Source organism: Leuciscus leuciscus (genome assembly GCF_965113295.1).
Source record: "Leuciscus leuciscus genome assembly, chromosome: 7".
Lineage (NCBI taxonomy): Eukaryota > Metazoa > Chordata > Actinopteri > Cypriniformes > Leuciscidae > Leuciscus > Leuciscus leuciscus.
This window is the reverse complement of record NC_138731.1, coordinates 45,217,500-45,238,622: the sequence shown is the minus strand read 5'-3', so window position 1 is coordinate 45,238,622 and position 21,123 is coordinate 45,217,500. Positions and strand designations below refer to the sequence as shown.

At 37.1% G+C, this 21,123-nt stretch overlaps 1 protein-coding gene across 8 annotated transcripts in view; it reads right to left on the bottom strand.

Moving 5' to 3' along the window:
• LOC309502383 (uncharacterized protein) overlaps positions 1–21,123 on the bottom strand; it is a 37,571-nt gene that overhangs the window by 3,052 nt on the left and 13,396 nt on the right. For 2 of the 8 annotated variants that reach the window (XM_082174778.1, XM_082174782.1), the window contains 11 exons: positions 18,293–18,355; positions 17,801–17,833; positions 17,631–17,672; positions 16,560–16,601; positions 14,406–14,432; positions 14,252–14,293; positions 12,500–12,670; positions 6,628–6,720; positions 6,505–6,552; positions 5,959–6,009; positions 5,066–5,098 (listed from right to left, as the gene is read on the bottom strand). In XM_082174778.1, coding sequence (XP_082030904.1) covers positions 5,066–5,098; positions 5,959–6,009; positions 6,505–6,552; positions 6,628–6,720; positions 12,500–12,670; positions 14,252–14,293; positions 14,406–14,432; positions 16,560–16,601; positions 17,631–17,672; positions 17,801–17,833; positions 18,293–18,355 — 645 coding nt within the window. Of the gene's footprint in view, positions 1–5,065; positions 5,099–5,958; positions 6,010–6,504; positions 6,553–6,627; positions 6,721–12,499; positions 12,671–14,251; positions 14,294–14,405; positions 14,433–16,559; positions 16,602–17,630; positions 17,673–17,800; positions 17,834–18,292; positions 18,362–21,123 lie in introns of all 8 variants that reach the window. The other 6 variants (XM_082174781.1, XM_082174777.1, XM_082174784.1 and 3 more) reach the window with 4 other exon arrangements.

Here is a 21,123-nt window from a genome sequence, read left to right as displayed (position 1 = left end):
GGCAGTTCTATGTAGTCATTAAGGTGTTCTGGATGGTTGCTAGGGCATTGCTAGGTAATCATTAGGGGGTTCTGAGTGGTTACTAGGGCAGTTCTATGTAGTCATTAAGGTGTTCTGGATAGTTGCTAGGGCATTGCTAGGTAATCATTAGGGGGTTCTGAGTGGTTACTCGGGCATTGCTATGTAGTCATTAAGAGGTTCTGAGTGGTTTCTAGGGCAGTTCTATGTAGTCATTAAGGTGTTCTGGATGGTTGCTAGGGCATTGCTAGGTAATCATTAGGAGGTTCTGAGTGGTTACTAGGGCAGTTCTATGTAGTCATTAAGGTGTTCTGGATGGTTGCTAGGGCATTGCTAGGTAATCATTAGGGGGTTCTGAGTGGTTACTCGGGCATTGCTATGTAGTCATTAAGAGGTTCTGAGTGGTTACTAGGGCAGTTCTATGTAGTCATTAAGGTGTTCTGGATGGTTGCTAGGGCATTGCTAGGTAGTCAATAAGGGGGTTATGGGTGGCTCCTAGTGTGTTACTGCATTGTTGTTGGGCATTCTGGGTGTTTGCTAGGCCAATGCTAGTTAGTCATTAAGGGTGTTCCAGGCGGTTGCTAGGGCGTTGTCATTAGGGGGTTATGGGTGGTGCTAGAATGTTGCTATGTATTTGTTAGAGGATTCTGGGTGGTTGCTAGCTCATTGCTAGGTAGTTGTAAGGCTATTATGCATGGTTAATGGGGAATTTGCTAGGCAGTCATTAAGGGGTTCTAAATGGTTGCTAGGGAGTTTCTATGCATTTATAAGAGGGTTCTGGGTGGTTGCTACGGCATTGCTATGTATTCGTTAGGGGATTCTGGCTGGTTGATAGGGTGATGGTAGTTGTTGGGATGGTTGCTAGGGTGTTGCTAGATAGGAGTTCTGGGTTATTGTTAGGTAGTTGTTAGGGTATAATGCATGGTTGACAGGGCATTGCTAGGTAGTCGTTAAGGGTCCTGAGTGGTTGCTAGGGCGTTGCTATGTAGTCACAAGAGGGTTCTGGGTGGTTCCTAGGATTTTGATACGTAGTTGTAGGGGTGGATGCTAGGGGCGTTGCTAGATAGACGTTAGGGGGTCCTGGGTGATTGCCAAGGTGTTGCTAGGTAGTCGTTAAGGGGGTTCTGTGTGGAAATTCACTGTTTTGCATGAGAAGAGTTCCCTCTCGCACCTCTGATCTTCTGGTCTGTAGATATAACTCAGGTTCCTGCACTGAAATACGTTTCACTTACAGGGATTTTGGCTAACCCCTAACACTGAGTATATCTGACAGTGATGCTTGACTTAAACACCACTAATGACACGATCATCATCCACATGAGTTGATCTTTTATAATACCTGCCGCTCCACCCAATCGAACACACACAAAAGATCTGCTCGTTCACTGAAGTCAGAACAAACGCAGATTAAAGAGGAACGGTTCACAGAAGTTGTCTCCTAATCATCGTTTGCAGCTCTTCTTCTCAAAAGCTCTTTTCCAACATCAGTCTGTCAAGCTCAACAACACTAATGATGTTTATACTGTATAATATAAGTGTTTAGGCAGTAACAAGAGATTCACACAATTATCCACTAGATGGCAGCATTAGAATACAACCACTTCAGATTTACATGGAATCCCATTTAAACTCATAAAAAGTGACATAAAAATTCAAAATTATGACATAAAACAATGACTTTTTATTAGTAAGTCATTTACTTTTTATTATTTTGACTTCTTATGTCAGTTATGACTTAGTATGTCATAATTGTGACTGTTTTCGTCAGGATTTTGACTTTTAATTCACAATTTTGACTTTTGTTCCTCATATTTTTGACTTTTAATTCACAATTTTGACTTTCTTTCTTATAATTATGATTTACCAAAGAATGTTATTTTTTTATGTGGTGAAAATAGGCTTCCGTAGGTTTAAAAAGACATTTCACGTGAAACTTCTTTAGAAGGTATTGACATGTGTTGCATGATTTTGTCATATGGATCATATTGATATGCAATTTACATAACATGAGGAACTGGGTAAATGTGTGTCTGTATTACAGGGGGTCTGAGGGTCAAAACTGGAGACTGAACATTTTAGAGAAGAGGAAAACTAGAACATTTATGTTCAATATCAACTTTTTTTTTTTTTTTTACCTGGCAAAGGTTTGGCAAAAATATGATTTTTTGTTTCTGAATTTCTGATATTTCCATGCTTCAGTGTTTATCACAGGCACTAATGCAGCATTACCCACAATGCCCTGCTGCAGAGAAACATCAGTTCCGTCCCTCCATGCAGTGACTGAGAGAAAAGCCCTCATTGAGGAGAAAGACAAGACTGGACCTGATTTACTGATCCTGAGAGAACAAAACAACAGACTCAAGTGCACTTTATTCCCTCAGAGACACACAACAGACACACACACACACACACACACACACACACACACACACACACACACACACACACACACACACACAGACACACACACACACACACACACACTCACACACACACACACACACACACACACACACACACACACACAGACACACAACAACCACAGACACACACAACAACCACACAGACACACAAAAGGATAATTCATAATTTTTTAATCTCTCAATTCCATTGACATTTTATGTCATAATTTTCACTTTAATGTAAAATTCCATTTTTTAAATCATATTTTGTATCATATTACATTTTCGTATTTTTGACTTTTTATTTTGACACGTCGCTCCAAACTCATTTTATTTTATTTCTGATATTAGTCAGAATGTTTGTGTTTTATAAATCTGAATCCCCAATAGGATAATTCATAATTTAGACTTTTGATTTCATAACAATTTTCTTGTAATTATGACTTCGACTAATATGTCGTAATTTTGTCTTCACAGACACACACAACAACCACACAGACACACTCAGACACACACACACACACACACACACACACACACAGACACGCACAGACACACTCAGACACACACACACACACACACACTCAGACACACACAGACACACTCAGACACACACACACACACACACACACACTCAGACACACACAGACACACTCAGACACACACACACTCAGACACACACAGACACACAGACACGCACAGACACACACACACACACACACACACACACACACACACACACACACACACACACACACACACACACACACACACACACACACACACACACACACACACACACACACACACTCAGACACACACAGACACACTCAGACACACACACACACACACACACAGACACGCACAGACTTATGACATTATGTCGTCACTGACTCGCTCTCTAGTGTCGCTCCAAACCGTTCAGACATGAAACATGCTAGATAATATTAATCAGAATCTTTGATTTATAACCTCAATCTCAATATCATGATATTTTATGTCATAATTTCGTCTTTTTAATCTCGTAACTTATAATAATAACAATTTTGACTTTTCATCTCCAAACTTGTATTATTTTCACTCTTCCAAGAAACATGTTAGATGATATTAGTCAGAATGTTATTGTTCCATAACGTCAGTCTCCGTCAATTTAGATTTTTTTTATTTCATAATTATGACCTTTTAATAAAATTTCCACTGATAATTTAAACTTTTTTCTCATAATTGTCAATTTCGACTGATAATTTACTTTCTTCTCACAACTATGACATTTTATGACTTATGTCATCATTTCGACTTATAAATTACCAATTGTGAGATTAAAAAAGAGAAATAAAAGATTTATAAGTCGAAATGATGACGCAAGTCATAAACAGTCATAGTTGTGAGAAAAAAAGTAAATTATCAGTCGAAAATGACAATTATGAGAAAAAAGTTTAAATTATCAGTGGAAATTTACATAAAAGGTCATAATTATGAAATAAACTGCCAATTGTGAGATTAAAAAAGTGAAATGAAAAGATTTATGTCATAATTTTGACTTTTCATCTCATAATTTCAACATGTGACTTCAAACCCATATTATATTCATTCTTCCATGAAACATGTTAGATGATGATATTCAGAATTTTTGTTTTATAAAATCAACTCAAAAGGATAATTAATAATTTTTTAATCTCTCAATTCCATTGACATTTTATGTCATAATTTTCACTTTAATGTAAAATTCCATTTTTTAAATCATATTACATTTTCGTATTTTTGACTTTTTATTTTGACACGTCGCTCCAAACTCATATTATTTTCTTTCTCCCATGAAACATATTAGATGATATTAGTCAGAATGTTTGTGTTTTATAAATCTGAATCCCCAATAGGATAATTCATAATTTAGACTTTTGATTTCATAACAATTTTCTTGTAATTATGACTTCGACTAATATGCCGTAATTTTGTCTTCATCTCATAATTTCAGCATGCCACTCCTATTGTGTTCTTTCATTCATGAAGCATGTCTGATGATATTAGTCAGACTGTTTGTGTTTTATAAGGTCAATGTGTGTGTTGTACGCAAACGTGACGTGTGTATCAGCTGATGTGTGTTTGTTCTGTGTGTGTTATTGGGTGGAGCGGCAGGTATTATAGATGATCAACTCATGCGGATTATGATCGTGTTATTAATTGTGTTTGTTAAGTCATGCTTTACTGTCTTCAGTGCTTCTTTCACATCAATAAATATAGAGTTTTATCAGGATAGCTGTTCATTCTTAGGAACAGGAATAAGGCTGTGAGGAATAGAAATACTCTATTACAATGGATTGAATGTTGTTTAACAACATACTGATGAAACGCTTGCTGTGAAAATCATGTGATCTAGGACTTTTATACAGAGCTTGCAAATGTAAAGACTTTAAGTCTGTCCCTCACAGCCTCGTTTTGATTCAGTATGACGTCTAACCCGACTAAAGTCTATGAGAATCACTAATGTTCATCTGCGTGATCATAAAACAGGTGAAAATAATCCCACAGACACACAATGGAGGAACCAGAACCACATCTACAGACCATAAGATCACAGAGACACGAGGAAAAAACCTCGAGCTTGTGTATATTAAATATTATTTAATATAATGTAAACGTGATACCTTTTGGCCCAGAAGCGGCTCCTGCACTGTGAGCTGGAATAGTAGAGAGAACAATGACATTAAACATAAAGATTGGCAATAACCATATTTGTGAAATATGAAGAAAATACAATTACCATGTTTCCTAGACATTATACATTAAATATAATGCATCGCTTACAATTTTTTATGATCTATTTTTCCATGTTTCTGGGAAAGATAACAAATCCTGCCTATAAAAGCCTGATGATTGTTTGTCACTTTGACGCACACTGCAAAAAATAGTTTATTTTTGTCTTGTTTTCCATCACAAATATCTAAACTTTCTTAAATCAAGATACATTTACTGGAGAAGAAACAGAATGACTGAAGATATTAATCCTTGTTTTCTGAAAATAATCATTAAAATGAAGTGAGTTTCTGCTTAAAACAAGAACAAATATCAGCCAGAGCGGGCAGAAAAATCATCTTAATTCAAAGGGAAAACAAGATTATTTTTCATTTTAAGCATAAACTCACTTAATTTTGATCAGTTTTTCAGTAAACAAGGATTGATTGTTCTTCTCCAGTAAATGTATCTTGATTTAAGAATGTTTAGATATTTGTGCTGGAAAGCGAGACAGAAACACTAAGTAATAAAATAATGTTTTACAGAAACCATGATTATCGAAATGTTATACTTTAATGGCTGTTATATTTGCCCTTACATTTTTAATTAACATAAAAAAGTAATTTAATTGACTACAAACACGTATATTTTGAGTGTTTTATGACCTTGAGCGGTTACTTTGAAAGGCTGATAATTAAGGCCAGACTCGACTGATTTGACCAAACCTGAAAATAATGCATAATAAGTTTAAAGATGTAAGATCTAAATGCAGAACACCACGTAAATATGACAAAAAGAGGCGTACCTTTGCCATGATCTGCGCTCTGCTTGTCTGCATCTCCGATATCAACCTCTTCTGTGAGCAAAAATCTCTCATTAATCACTCTGTCTGAAATGTATTAATTCTATACATTCATTGCATTCACAATAGCATGCATTAAAAAGTTAAATATGCTAATTGTATTTATATTAGCGCTGGGAAACAATTAATCGTGATTAATCGCATCCAAAATAAAAGTTTGTGTTTACATGATATATGTGTATCTATTTAAGAAATATTTGCATGTATATACTGTATATATATATTTATACATAATTTATATTTATCTTAAATATATACATGCATGTGTGTGTATTTATATATAGAAAATAGTTAGACACAGTACACACATATATTATTTAAACACAAACATTTATTTTGGATGCGATTAATCGTTGCCCAGCACTAATTTATTTATTAATTAATCCAAACTTCTGAAGGTGAAAGCTCAGGAATAATGGATGTAGTTTCTGTTAAATGATAGAGAATGTAAATACACAAATGCACTAAAGCTTTGAGATTATCGCTTACCTGTATCTTCACTGAAAGCATCAGAAAGATCAAATCCTCTAGAATGAACTGGAGAAACACAAAAGCACATGTAAACACGTTTTCATGGTGTCAGACTCCATTACTGATAATCCAGAGTCAAACCTTTCACGTTCACTTCTTCATCAATCTTCACTTCTTCATCAATCTTCACTTCTTCATCAATATTCACTGGTTCATCGGTTACGACACCGGAGTCTAAGAAAAAACACAGACATTACAGACAAAATATGACATTTAGTCCAGAAAACACTGCGACAAAATAACTATATTCCAGTGAATCTCATGAAAAGTGTAAGACTGCAAAAACTGGAAGAGAGGGCAAAGGAACTGAACAATCGAGACGCAAGTCTCACCTCAGAATCATCCTAATCTACACCTCTTTCCCTCTTCCCCTCTTCCCCCACTCCTTCTCTCTCATGCTGAGATCACCAACATTCACCCAAGAATCTATATGGTTTAATGTGAATAATTATCATACAGTATTACACATGTTTGGTATCATTTGAAATGTCTCAGTGCGACTGGTACAAACATCTCATTCCCAAAGAAGGAAACCAAAAGGTAAAAAGGTATTTAAGAGTTTAGAGATAACTGGCACACAGAGGTGGCTGTGTCTTCCAGGCGAATGGCATCCGCCTCTCAAAGGTGTAAACTCAATGCAAATTTCCACTGTTAGCAAATGTTTCCATGTAAATCACCCTCAGTCTCCAGTAAGTCTGGGACGGTGATTAATGCAAATTCCCACTGTGAACTCATGTTTGAGAAGAGGTTTCTGCGTTGGTCTGAGTGTTTAGGGAGATGCTGAAGAGGCTCGTGGCGATTCTGTAGCTCACACCAGCCCATAATGTGTAAGGATCTCAAAGACTTCAGCATTATGTATTTTTCTAAATGTCGGGTTTAACCTTCATCTTGTACTCTTTATCTCTGAGCATTTGATGTTATTGTATATGGAAGTAGAATAATGTCAAATGTTTTTGAAATAAAAACCCTGTTGAATTGCACTACTTGAAAAAAAATAGGCATTGCATTAACCATGCTTGCATTTTAATGCATTGTATTTTTAGTGCTTACATTTTTATGGGCTGAAATTCAACATGGTTGAATATTTAAGCTGTGAATATTTCAATTAAAAACATTTCAAACACCTTTTCATTATTAAAAATTCAATAATCCATATTCACCTTTCATATTTCACTTCCAAAATATTCAAACTGTTTAAAAATACAACCAATAATATTCAACAGGCAATTTTCGGTCCATTTTATTTCGCTTTGCAAATTCGCTTCCACAAATTCAGTGGTTCAAATTCGACAGTAAATTCAACATTGACGTCCAGGAACTGCAGGAAAAGCAGTAGATTGCCGAGCATACTCTCCATCTGCTGTTAGTCTACCTCACCAGCAGATGGTGCAAAAGCGCGTGTTGAAGACCAGCAACAGTTAGAACAAGTCATTCATTCATAAAACTCATTTACAGCAATGTAAGTGTATTTGTGATTATTATGACGGCTGTTTTATGTTAAATTCAGTGTCTTCACGGTTACTTTTCCTGTGTAGCCTACATGCATCTTTCTCTACCGTGAACGAGATTATGTTATTCCCCGATGCGGATATACAGATCCAATGTTACATTTTTGAGGTTTACATATATTTCTCTTGGTTGTTTAGTTGCCTTAACTTTATATTGTGGATGTGCTGCATGCAGGCTATTAGGGTTTCCCTCAATACTTAAGGATTCCCCTGCTGGACATATACAACGCTTAACGTAGCTTAATGGACTACAGTGATGTAAAAGACCAAACTCGCAGGCAAGCAGATGGACTCAGAATAACGCGCAAAGCTTAATGCTGAGCGTTTCCCAGTGATAGATTGGCATACAGATGGCTTGACGTTGGACATTCGCACATTTAGGGACCGTCTCTAAAGTGTACGACTTTGGTATACACGTTTCTAACTCCGATAGCATTTGAATAGAACGACTTACAGTCATAAAACCAACTGTAAAGTGTTTATTTAGTGTCAGGCATAATGCGCACCCTTTGGATTTTTGATATAATTTATTTCAATACATTTAAGTTTGCTATTGAAGTTAGAAACGTACATGCCAATGTTGTATGCAACTTTAGAGACGGTCCCTAAATGTGCGAATGTCCAATGTCAAGCCAATTTTTACATTTAGTCATTTAGCAGAAGCTTTTATCCAAAGCGATTTACAGTTAAACTAACAATAGGAGGACAATATGCAAGTGCTATGACAGTTTAAGCTAATGCAATACACGTATGCATATATGTATACATGTGTTGATTTTATGCCAGTATATCACGAAACGCTCAGCATGAAACTTTGCACGTTAAATTCATATTCTGAGTCCATCTTCTTGCCTGTAGCCTATATAATAGCCTACAGCCTACTTCCCTAATAAGGTGCAAGATTGGTCTTTCATATCACTATCAACGGAAGGGAAATCCTTGAGTATGAGGTATTGAGGGAAACCGATTATAATCCTGTTCATGGTAGAGAAAGCTGATGACATGTAGAATACACAGGGAAAGTAACAATGAAGTTATTGAATGAAACATAAACACAGCTTTTGTGTGTTTATCATCTTTTCCGCATATACTGACACAGATAATCATTTTCATTTTATGAATGAATGTCTTCGTCAACAACAAGCGCTTTTGCACCATCTGATGGTGAGGTAGACTAACAGCAGATGGAGAGTATGCTCGGCAATCTTCTGCTTTTCCTGCAGTTCCTGGACGTCAATGTTGAATTTACTGTCGAATTTGAACCACTGAATTTGTGGAAGCGAATTTGCAAAGCGAAATAAAATGGACCGAAAATTGCCTGTTGAATATTATTGGTTGTATTTTTAAACAGTTTGAATATTTTGGAAGTGAAATATGAAAGGTGAATATGGATTATTGAATTTTTAATAATGAAAAGGTGTTTGAAATGTTTTTAATTGAAATATTCACAGCTTAAATATTCAACCATGTTGAATTTCAGCCCATAAAAATGTAAGCACTAAAAATACAATGCATTAAAATGCAAGCATGGTTAATGCAATGCCTATTTTTTTTCAAGTAGTGCAATTCAACAGGGTTTTTATTTCAAAAACATTTGACATTATTCTACTTCCATAATTGTATTGATTATCTTTGAACTGATTATGAAATTGGCATGATACATTTACCTGACATAATAAAAAAAATTGATTTGACTCTGAAATTGTTTTCCCAAGTAGATTAAACGGATTCGTACGTTCCCGCAAGTTTTGCGTCGGATTAGTGACGACTAATATTTGGCACTGAGTCAAGTGTACTTGTTTTGTAAAGACAAGAAGTTAATTTCCGTTTAGGGCAGCAAAAGTGCTGTTTGACCAACCTAAATCTGAGTGTCTTAACTCAGTTTTAATTTAATGTTACTTTAGATACAGTAGGTGTGCGTGGGAAATCACGACATGGCCAATCCAAAGCTATTATAAGACAAGTAAAGTCGGTTGACTTATATCTGTAACAGTGGCCATACCTCTACTGAAGTAAACTTTACTTTAATTTCAAGTGTATGCAACCACTAAAAATATATGTGATTGTGTAAGCGTGAATGCGAGCGATCTCAGGTATATAGCAGTTACCTCTGTTTGATGACCGAAGCTGACGAGCTTGTGATCGTGAGACCCGCGTTAAACAAGGCGTGAGGACCTAAGAGCGACAATAGCGTCCTAATATGAACGGGTAAAATATAAGTAAAGAGTTGAAAAGAATAATCAAATGCGCTGCTAAACTATTATATAATTGACCAATAACCAATTGGCAGTCTAACCTAAATTCGAGGTCGTGATAAAATGGAGTCAGAAATAAAATGGAGTCTTAAATGGAATTAAATTACTCTGTCACGCGGAAAGACGGTAACACACATCACATCAAAATTACTCATTTGATTATTTATATTCATGACTATAATGCTTTTTCAACCAAATTCTCATTACTGTAATATGTACTTGAATTTTTAATTCCTATTATTATAATTATAATTATTATTCCTATTATTCTCATTAATTATTTTAAATCAGCAAACATTAGCTGCAGTTGAATACTACCATAACGTAAAAATACTTTAAAATTTAAATAAATGTTTTTTTTCCCATTACATTACAGTTTGAGAATGTATGTGCTTAATTGTCATTAAAATAATGTTGCAGTATAAAAAAATGTAACAGACATAATTTTTTAATGCTAAATATATATTTTTATATTTCATGTATATATAATTTTTTGATTATGGGGTGACATGACCCAATTTTTATACTGTGGCATTATTTTCATGACAGTTAAGCACATTTTCCCCTCAAAATTCTCATAAATGTAATGAAAAAACTTAAAATTTTTTTTAAAGTATTTTAACATAATTGTTGAATTTGTTGTACTGCTGTTAATGTTTGTTGTTAAATTATTGTATTTAGGTAAAGTTCATGAGATTTACCCAGTATCTAATCAAAGTTTCTGTAAGTGTTAAATTGACCAGGTTTGCATGTGTTTCAGTTGCAGAGAGAAACGCACCGGTTTCACCAGCAGAACAAACTCAGTTCACTGACTGGACACTGGAAACCCCTCAGCTTCAAAACCCTTCCAGTCCATCGCCTAATGCAGCACCATAGCTTAATCATAAGCTCATAAGTAAGTGATTTTGTTATATTCTCCATAAAAAGTGACTGTTACAAAACGGCCATCAGCACAAGTAATATTATTAGTTTGGCATTCACATGTTGCTGCGTTATCATCATCATCATCACACTGCAAACAATGATATTCTTCCTCAGTGTTTCTGTCTCGTTTTCCAGCACAAATATCGAAACATTTCTTAATTCAAGATACTTGCATTCATACATTTACTGGAGAAGCAAAATGACCGAAGATTTTTGTTTTCTGTAAAATGTATAAAATAAAAAAAGTATCTTGATTTAAGAATGTTTAGATATTTGTGCTGGAAAACAACAACATCATTTTAAGTATATTGTTATAAATGTACATTCAATTTAGCTGGATTTATGATCTTAACTCTTTCCTCGCCAAAGAGAACTGAATCTCTGGATCAAAACACAGGAGAAGAAGAAGCGATAGAAGTATCAGTAAAATATCAGCATATAATTCAGAACTGCGTAACGTTACAGAATGAAAAGCTTTGAGGTGTTGATGGACTCGATGTTCTCCATCTGTGTTTATGATCATCGTTCTGAATCCCATCCGGACGCAAGTTTCTCAGCTTTTCTTCAAAATGTTGCTTTTTCTAACCAAACTTACATTCAAGTGTAGATAAAAAAGAATGCATGAAGCTAGTTTTGTTTTAGTTTTTTAAGCAGAGGCTCTGTTCCTTCTTTTCATATATTGACTGTTTACATGATTATACAACAAATATTGTGGGGGACAATAAAAGTTTTGTGAAAATGAAAACACTGTTTAAAAAACACTGAGAGAGTTAATAACTGTGAAAATTGTCCTATGGAAACTTAAGAATAAAAAAGTAAAAAAGGTAATTGTGACTTTTTATCTCACAATTGCATTATATCTGAGATAAAAAGTCGCAATTACCTTTTTTACTTTTTTATTCCGAGGCAGAAACAAGTTTCCATAAAAATACAAAACACACAACACTGTATCTATTTCTAATTAGATTGGATTCTTACCATAATTTTAATATTGATTTCATTTCAATTCAGTTTCGAAGGATAGATGCGATTCTGCCTTTGAATCTGGTCAAAATGTGATATCTTATCATGATGCCTTAAAGTAGGCAACACACTAGGTTTTGTAACAGATCCCTGAACTTGAGGAATATGTCAATTCATTTTACAAAGAGCTGATTGAATCCTCACGCCTATTTTTTAATAATTTCCAGCATTCTCTCTCACACACAAAAGCATTCAGACAGGAAATATTCTTAAAAATTCATGTTTATGACATTTCCTTGTTACCTTTATCTGGTTCTTCTTGGTCTGGTTTCTCTTGGTCTGGATTCACTTGGTCCGGTTCTTCTTGGACCGGTTCCTCTTGGTCCTGTTCCTCTTGGACCGGTTCCTCTTGGTCTGGACTCTCTGGCGTTGGTTGTTCTTCTACTTCACCTGTAGCTTCTTCTGGCGTGATTTCTGTCAAAGAGAAACAGATGTTCTTTTCAGATGTAGTCTAAACCAGCGAACAAGTCAAAGATCTGTGATGATAAAGATGGGAAAACATGTTCACTGCAATAAATGCTTTTCATACTTCATATTTCTGTCTTGTTTTCCAGTGCAAATATCTAAACATTCTTAAACCAAGATACATTTACTAGAAAAGCGAAATGAATTAAGATATTAGGGGCCCTATTTTATTGCATTTGCCAGCTCGCCATATAGCAAGATTTTTGGGAGGCAGGTGTCATTCATTCGATAAATATGCCCAGTCCAACGGAGGATGGTGTACAGGTCACTGGAACCAGTTCTCTCAAGTATGACAGAGTTTGGCACATGGTCCTTCCAGCATACACCCAGTATGAAGCGAAGGCAGCGAAAATGGAAGGCGTTGAGGCGATGCTCGTGCCTCCTGTATGTTGTCCATGTCTCACTTGCTAAGCACACACGCATGGTGTACACGGACTTTGAGGAGCAATGAGAGGTTCACGCTTGCTCAATTTTCCAAACATTGATGATGCCTTCCCAATGCGCTTTGCGTCAAGGTTATTGTTGTTTGATACTGTGGAACCCAGGTAGGTGAATGTGTCTACCACAGATAGACATGTGTTGTTAATGTATACTGTAGGGTTTAGGGTTGCAGGTCGGGCAAGGATAACTGTCTTTTTAAGACTAATCTGCAAACCAAACTCTTAGACATGCAGCGGCAAAAGATGAGCAGAGTAGTTGTAGATCTGCCTCTGAGTGGGCAACAAAGGCAGCATCATCAGCATAAAGCAGCTCACGTACCAGAACATGGCGTACTTTAGTCTTCGCCCACAGTCTGGCCAGACTGAACAGTTTTCCTGAAAACACACCTCGTTTTCAGACCAGCAGCCCATGGGCGAACAAATGCATTTGCTATTTTAACAACGCGGTGCAGGACGTGAAAATGAAAAGTGCGTCGGGCTGAAACTAGCAAAACACACTTGTGTCGCGCTGGCGCTGCATTACGCCGGCCGCCGGGTGTAAGATAGGGCCCTAGGTCTTGTTTACTGAAAAAAAGTGAGTTTATGCTTATATAAAACAAGATTATTTTTCTGACTCCACTGGCAGATTTTTGTTCTTGGTTTAACTCACTTTAACTCAGAAAACAAGTCTTAATATCTTCAGTCATTTTGCTTCTCCAGTAAATGTATCTTGATTTAAGAATGTTTAGATATTTGTGCTGGAAAACGAGACAGAAACATTGAGGAAGAACATCATTTTTTTGCAGTGCATGTGTATGAGAACTTGTTAAGAACTTCTTTAAAGAAATCAGACATTTTTTTAATATCTCAAGATTGATGTAACCATTTATATAACATTACAGTAATGCGATGACTCTGTTATAGTTTAACTGTGGCTATCAAAAGTTGTTCATTAAAACGTTTTGTTTCTATGTAACAAAAACAAAGTAAAGTTTATATCTGACGTCAACTTGTGGCTTTGAAAAGATCAAACTGTGAGATAAAGAAGATAAGAACAAACTGAGAGATAAAGAAGATAAGAACAAACTGAGAGATAAAAGAATAAAGAAACCTTGTTCAGTAACGTCAGTCTCTTCAGTCGGTGGATCAGCTTCTGAAAACCAAAGCAAGCGAGTATTCAACGTCTGCAAACTTAAAATAATCTTCAAACAGCAGTTTACAAATGTACAGTACGTGCAAGAACATAATATAAACTTTCTGCCAACCTGTTTCAGGCGCGTCGGCTTTATCTACTGTACAACGAAGAAAGAAACAATGATCAGTACAATGTTTTTTAAGTCGCACTCAAAAAATATTTTAGGCTTTGAATTGCATATAAAATGTCCATCCATTTGCATTACACCGTTGACATACACTAAAAACTTAATGTCATGCATAAATGAAGTTGCACAAAAAAAAACAGTTTATTATTTATTTGCATCCATTTGATTTGATGTAAATAATCATATTTTCAATATGCATTTATTCAAAAGGCTTAGATTCAGCATCTGTTCATTGTGAAAACATATTATTCAGTTAAAAGGTATGAATATGACTAGTTGTGGAATATATCTGATTATTACGTATTTAAAACATGTTTAGAACAATCGCAGAAATATAACCAGTTTCATGACTGACAAATATGCATCACATTAAGTTTATTCGATTGTTAAACACAAGGAAATGTAATATGCAATTCAAAAACATAAATCTTAAATTTAGGATTGAATATTTTTTGCGTGCACACTTGACAGAATTTATATTTCCATTGATGTAAATTCTTTAGAAATTAGTTTTGTAGACAAATATGAATTGCCAACATAAAAACATAATATTTCAGCCCCGTTTATGCTATTTTAAAGGTTCCTAATGTTGTTTTGGAGTCTCCTACAATTGATTTACATGCATCCAAAGTCAAAAACACTTTAATTTTCTCATAATACACATTGCAGCATCCGCTCATTTCTCAGTGTCTGAAACAGTTCGATCAAAGATTCAGTCTCTCTAAACCCCGCCTTTCTGAGAGATGCTCTGCTCTGATTGGTCAGACGGCACAGTCTGTTGTGATTGGTCGACCGCTTACAGCGTGTGTTGAAAATTAAACGCCCATTGCCAAATTTGAATTTCATCTCAGAAAACGTGGGTTTTACCGTATCAATATCGTCAAAGTGGATTTGCTTTGGCAGCAAAAAAACAGCGTCTTTGAACAACACGAGCCAAACTCTTCCAGTCTCAAGCCCCATTCACACTACAAGCGACAAAGCGACACGATACCATTCATTTCAATGGGGAGCGGGCGATTTCTGGCGACCGTTGGAGACTGGATGGGGCGTGTCTGGTGACGCAACAAATTTGAGATCCGTTTAACTTTATGCAAAAGAAGAGCGACTTTCGGGAGCGACAACCAATAGGAGTGAAGTCAGTGGGGCGCGCGTGATCCGTCACTCTTCAGTGCCGAGTCCGACCGAGGCAAGAAGAATGAGAAGCTCATTTCAGTAGTCAGAAACTGTCCTATAATGTATGATATCTCCGTGTACATACAGTGGTACTCGCCGTACTGACTCCGAGTCTGAATGCTTTCGTGCTCCCAGATAGACCAGTGCAGTTAAATAGCCACGATGGCAAAGAGCACTCGCTGTTTCTCGTTCATCTGCAATATTATGGATTTTATGTACTGATTCCATTTATATTTAGACTTTTCCTTCCAAAATGTTTGTTTGTAGCGGCAAGAAAACGGATTGTTCTACAACGTGGAGTAACATCCATGAATGTCACTCACAAACATTACTAGGCAACCAGTAGTGGGAACGCCCACTAGCGACCGCACCGCCAGCCACTGGCGACATGCAGCGACTCAAGTCACTTGTAGTGTGAACGCAGCTTCAGATACAACTAGTGTTTGAGGGCGGAGCTAAGTAGACATCGTTCACCGACAGCCAATGAAGACCATTATGCAAATCTGTTACATTGTTACATAAGGCATGTAACAAAACAAGAAAACTGGAATTGCTGACGACTCGTTTCTGCAGTTCAGAATCGAATTAGGAGACAATAACTTTATTTGTTGTGCACTTTGATCGTTAAAACTTTGCAGAGCTTTTACATTCATAAACAGCTCTATTACACACTATATGAACGTGAATATTTGAAAAAAGCATAAAAAAGAAAAAAAAGAGCACCCCACTAATATAAGCTTAGGGGAAAAAAAACTAAATAAGGATGAGTTTGGGAAGAAAAATGTCCCAGATACCTTTTTGGGAAAGCAATTTGAGAATGCCACAAAGCTGGACTGCCAAAGCACTCGCCACAAGTGTCAGTAACACACACACTCTGAGCAGAGCTGGTGGAAAGACATGTGGAGAGAAGTGTCGTGTTTCTACCTGCTTCAATAGGAGCTTCTCCTTCAACAGGTTCTTCTCCAGCTGATGAAGCAAAGTCAGGGAAATATGAGTCAGATGCATATGAGGATGTTTGTTTATGTGAAATATGTGGGGTTATAGCATCACTTAATTTGATAACATCACTCCTGGAGGAATGTGTGAACGGGATGATTGTCCGACTCACTGTTATTGTGTTTAGTGTTTCACGAGCAACATATTAAACATTGCATCTGTTTTTTCACTACACTTCGGCTATACTGACTCTTACCGAAACGGCAAAAAATGTAATAGTCAAAACCACATTATTATTACAGGCCCGATGAATTTCTATGACTTTTCCAGTCCTTCATGATTACAGGATAGTTTAAAAATCCTCTTATACGGAAAGAGCAACTTCTAGCGATGGAATATTTCAAGGCTGAGGATAACTAGAATTATCTGTGAGAAAGTTCCTTGATTTTGTTCATGATTATTACAGGCCCTTTTTTAGTTTTATAATACATTCGCGCCCAAAAGTGATGGTTAGGAAAATTCACATCTTCACCCTTCATTCAAATATTATTAAAGATTTAGTTTAGTTAGATTGTCATATTGTGTAGTTGTGTTAGTCGATGTTTTATTAGTAATAATAACACTATGAAACATGACGAATTGTGCAACATCATTTCTGGCCAGACTGTCATTCAAAGAAATTATGAACACATGCAAAAACAAGAGAACCAATGAAATATTAATAACTGATTATGTTGTAATCAATGTATGTTTTATTTATTTTTTCATACTAAAATCAAACCTGTAGCTGAAGTTTACCTTTTTTTTTGCCAAATAGTTTTGTCAGATAAACACCTTGACTAAGTTTAGTGTTTTGTTCTGTCTTCATATTTACAATATTTAAAAATATAAAATGCTTTCCTCATATTTTGATGGTTTCATTGAACTTATAGGATCATTAAAAACAAACTGCTGCTGTATATCCAGGTTTTCTACGCCTGATTTGAATAATCATGTTGTATTATATTATATCTCCTTATTATCGTCTGTTATTTGTGTCTTTATTTCAGTGATATTTACCTGCTGGTGCTTCTGTCGCTGGCTGCTCGTCCTCGGCAGCATCTGGGAAACACACACACACACACACACACACACACGAGCTGAAAACCTTCAAACATGGCAGATCTGGGTGATGTGTTGATTTAGTTTAGTTCAGGCGTTATAAGTGTGTTGAGACTGGAAACCTGTACCTGAATCAGCCTTTGTCTCTTCAGCTTCAGTCTCTATTAACAACACAAAAGACAATAAATCACAATATTTCAAGGTGTATCATTACACATTATGCATTGACTAACAGACTATATTACCTGGCAGAATATTCTGATTATTATTAATCATTGTAGTTTTTTATCAAACTGCATATTGCATTAAGCCAATTGGCTTTTCTTTTTTATAATTTTAGTTTTCATTTTAATTGTACCTTCATTTTTAGTAATGTTGTTTGTGTTTGTGTTTGTCATTGTATTTGTTTTTTATCTTTCTATTTTTCAAAACAAAACTTCAATTGAATTGGTACAAATCTTAGTTTTGGCACTTCTATGTGAACCTTAATGTGTTCTGGCTCATTTACACAACAATAGTGCGTATTAGTTTAGCTACACCTCTTATTAATGGTAAAATCACTGTAAAGTGCTTTATTTCAGTGTGTGTGTGTGTGTGTGTGTGTGTGTGTGTATGTGTACCTGTAAGATCTGTGGCTTCATCCACAACTTCATCCACTGTTTCTTTAGTTGGAGGTTCAGCGTCTGTAACTTCACAATCACAATCACAGTCAGAGACGTGACACTGGCTATAGATCTGAACATCAGAGATGTGACACTGGCTATAGATCTGGACATCAGAGACGTGACACTGGCTATAGTTCTGAACATCAGAGACGTGACACTGGCTATAGATCTGGACATCAGAGACGTGACACTGGCTATAGATCTGGACATCAGAGACGTGACACTGGCTATAGTTCTGGACATCAGAGACGTGACACTGGCTATAGATCTGGACATCAGAGACGTGACACTGGCTATAGTTCTGAACATCAGAGACGTGACACTGGCTATAGATCTGAACATCAGAGACGTGACACTGGCTATAGATCTGGACATCAGAGACGTGACACTGGCTATAGATCTGAACATCAGAGACGTGACACTGGCTATAGATCTGGACATCAGAGACGTGACACTGGCTATAGTTCTGGACATCAGAGACGTGACACTGGCTATAGATCTGGACATCAGAGACGTGACACTGGCTATAGATCTGAACATCAGAGACGTGACACTGGCTATAGATCTGGACATCAGAAACGTGACACTGGCTATAGATCTGAACATCAGAGACGTGACACTGGCTATAGATCTGGACATCAGAGACGTGACACTGGCTATAGATCTGGACATCAGAGACGTGACACTGGCTATAGTTCTGGACACTGGCTATAGATCTGAACATCAGAGATGTGACACTGGCTATAGATCTGGACATCAGAGACGTGACACTGGCTTTAGATCTGGACATCAGAGACGTGACACTGGCTATAGATCTGAACATCAGAGACGTGACACTGGCTATAGATCTGGACATCAGAGACGTGACACTGGCTATAGATCTGAACATCAGAGACGTGACACTGGCTATAGATCTGGACATCAGAGACGTGACACTGGCTATAGATCTGGACATCAGAGACGTGACACTGGCTATAGTTCTGAACATCAGAGACGTGACACTGGCTATAGATCTGGACATCAGAGACGTGACACTGGCTATAGATCTGAACATCAGAGACGTGACACTGGCTATAGATCTGAACATCAGAGACGTGACACTGGCTATAGTTCTGAACATCAGAGACGTGACACTGGCTATAGATCTGGACATCAGAGACGTGACACTGGCTATAGATCTGGACATCAGAGACGTGACACTGGCTATAGATCTGAACATCAGAGACGTGACACTGGCTATAGATCTGAACATCAGAGACGTGACACTGGCTATAGATCTGGACATCAGAGACGTGACACTGGCTATAGATCTGGACATCAGAGACGTGACACTGGCTGGACATCAGAGACGTGACACTGGCTATAGTTCTGAACATCAGAGACGTGACACTGGCTATAGTTCTGGACATCAGAGACGTGACACTGGCTATAGATCTGGACATCAGAGACGTGACACTGGCTATAGATCTGAACATCAGAGACGTGACACTGGCTATAGATCTGAACATCAGAGACGTGACACTGGCTATAGATCTGGACATCACTGATTCCTGCACTGTAGAAAATATTTTCATGATTTGTAATCATAACTTTTTATCTTTTGTCAAATCAACTTAGATAATTAATGTGGTTCAGATAACATAACATTTCGAGTTTCTATTTATTAAACCAATCTCCTTTATTTTATTAACTCAAATGTTTAATTTCAGTGAACTAAAATGTTTAATGCCAGGTTCAGATTACACGATTCGATCCGTTTGACGTAGAGTGTCGCCGTCGCAATGGGGTAGGCAAGGTAGGCAGCTGCCTAGGGCCCCCAGCTGAAGGGGGCCCCCGATGGCCGCACGGTCGTTTAGGTTGTGTATCTGCCCTCGTCAAACAGTATCAACCACTGTAAACAAACCACCACAGTGAGACAGCGCTATCACTCTCCAGTACTGCTCCGTGAGAGGGGCCCCCCAAACTGAGGGATTCCCCCTATGCAACGACAAACACTATGAGTGCCCTAATCACTGTAATGTTGAAGTGACATCCACCGTCGCGCACCCCCCATCAGGTCCCCCACTAGCTGTCAGTGAAAGAGAAACTGTCGTTGCCACACTCAGCGCTACGCGGGCATTTAAATTTAAAAATGTCATCATGAAGTGCTCATACCCTTCAGGATTTTCCAAAAGACAGAGAAAGAAAGAAGAAGAGGAAAAACGCCAAAGACACAGCGGCAAGTAAACCATTATTATCTCCAAATGCAACTGTCTGACGTGTTTTCACATCTCTGCGAACATAAACCTTGACATCAGTGACCAAACACAACGGTATGTGAGCGTTGTTAGAGGGTGAAAAAGTTCAACTAACAGTCATACAGAACTTTGTTCTGTTTGCAGAATTTAAGCATAAAATACACACTAGACAACTTCTCGCCCCTTCACTGTTGTAGCTACAGCGTTCGAAAACTTCCTTTGAGCTAAATCCTCTTGATGCACGAGCCCAGATTACGATCGCATGAGATTTTTTGCCATGTATAAAGGCAAAAGCTAGAGAAATGTTGTCACTACTCTTGACGGCTGTCTGCCCACGGCTGCGGTCACGGTAAAAACTTTGTCAATTCCAAACAAAATGAGCTGGTCCTATGACTCCCATCCCATGCAGTTAGGTCCAAACAATATAATCCATCAAGTCCGGTTACATTTTAGGTGTACGCAGGCTATCAATTTCAGTTGGTGATGTTTCTATTCCATCTGGAGAAAAATGCCCTTTTTCCTTCGCGTTTTTCCTTTTATTCTTCTCCA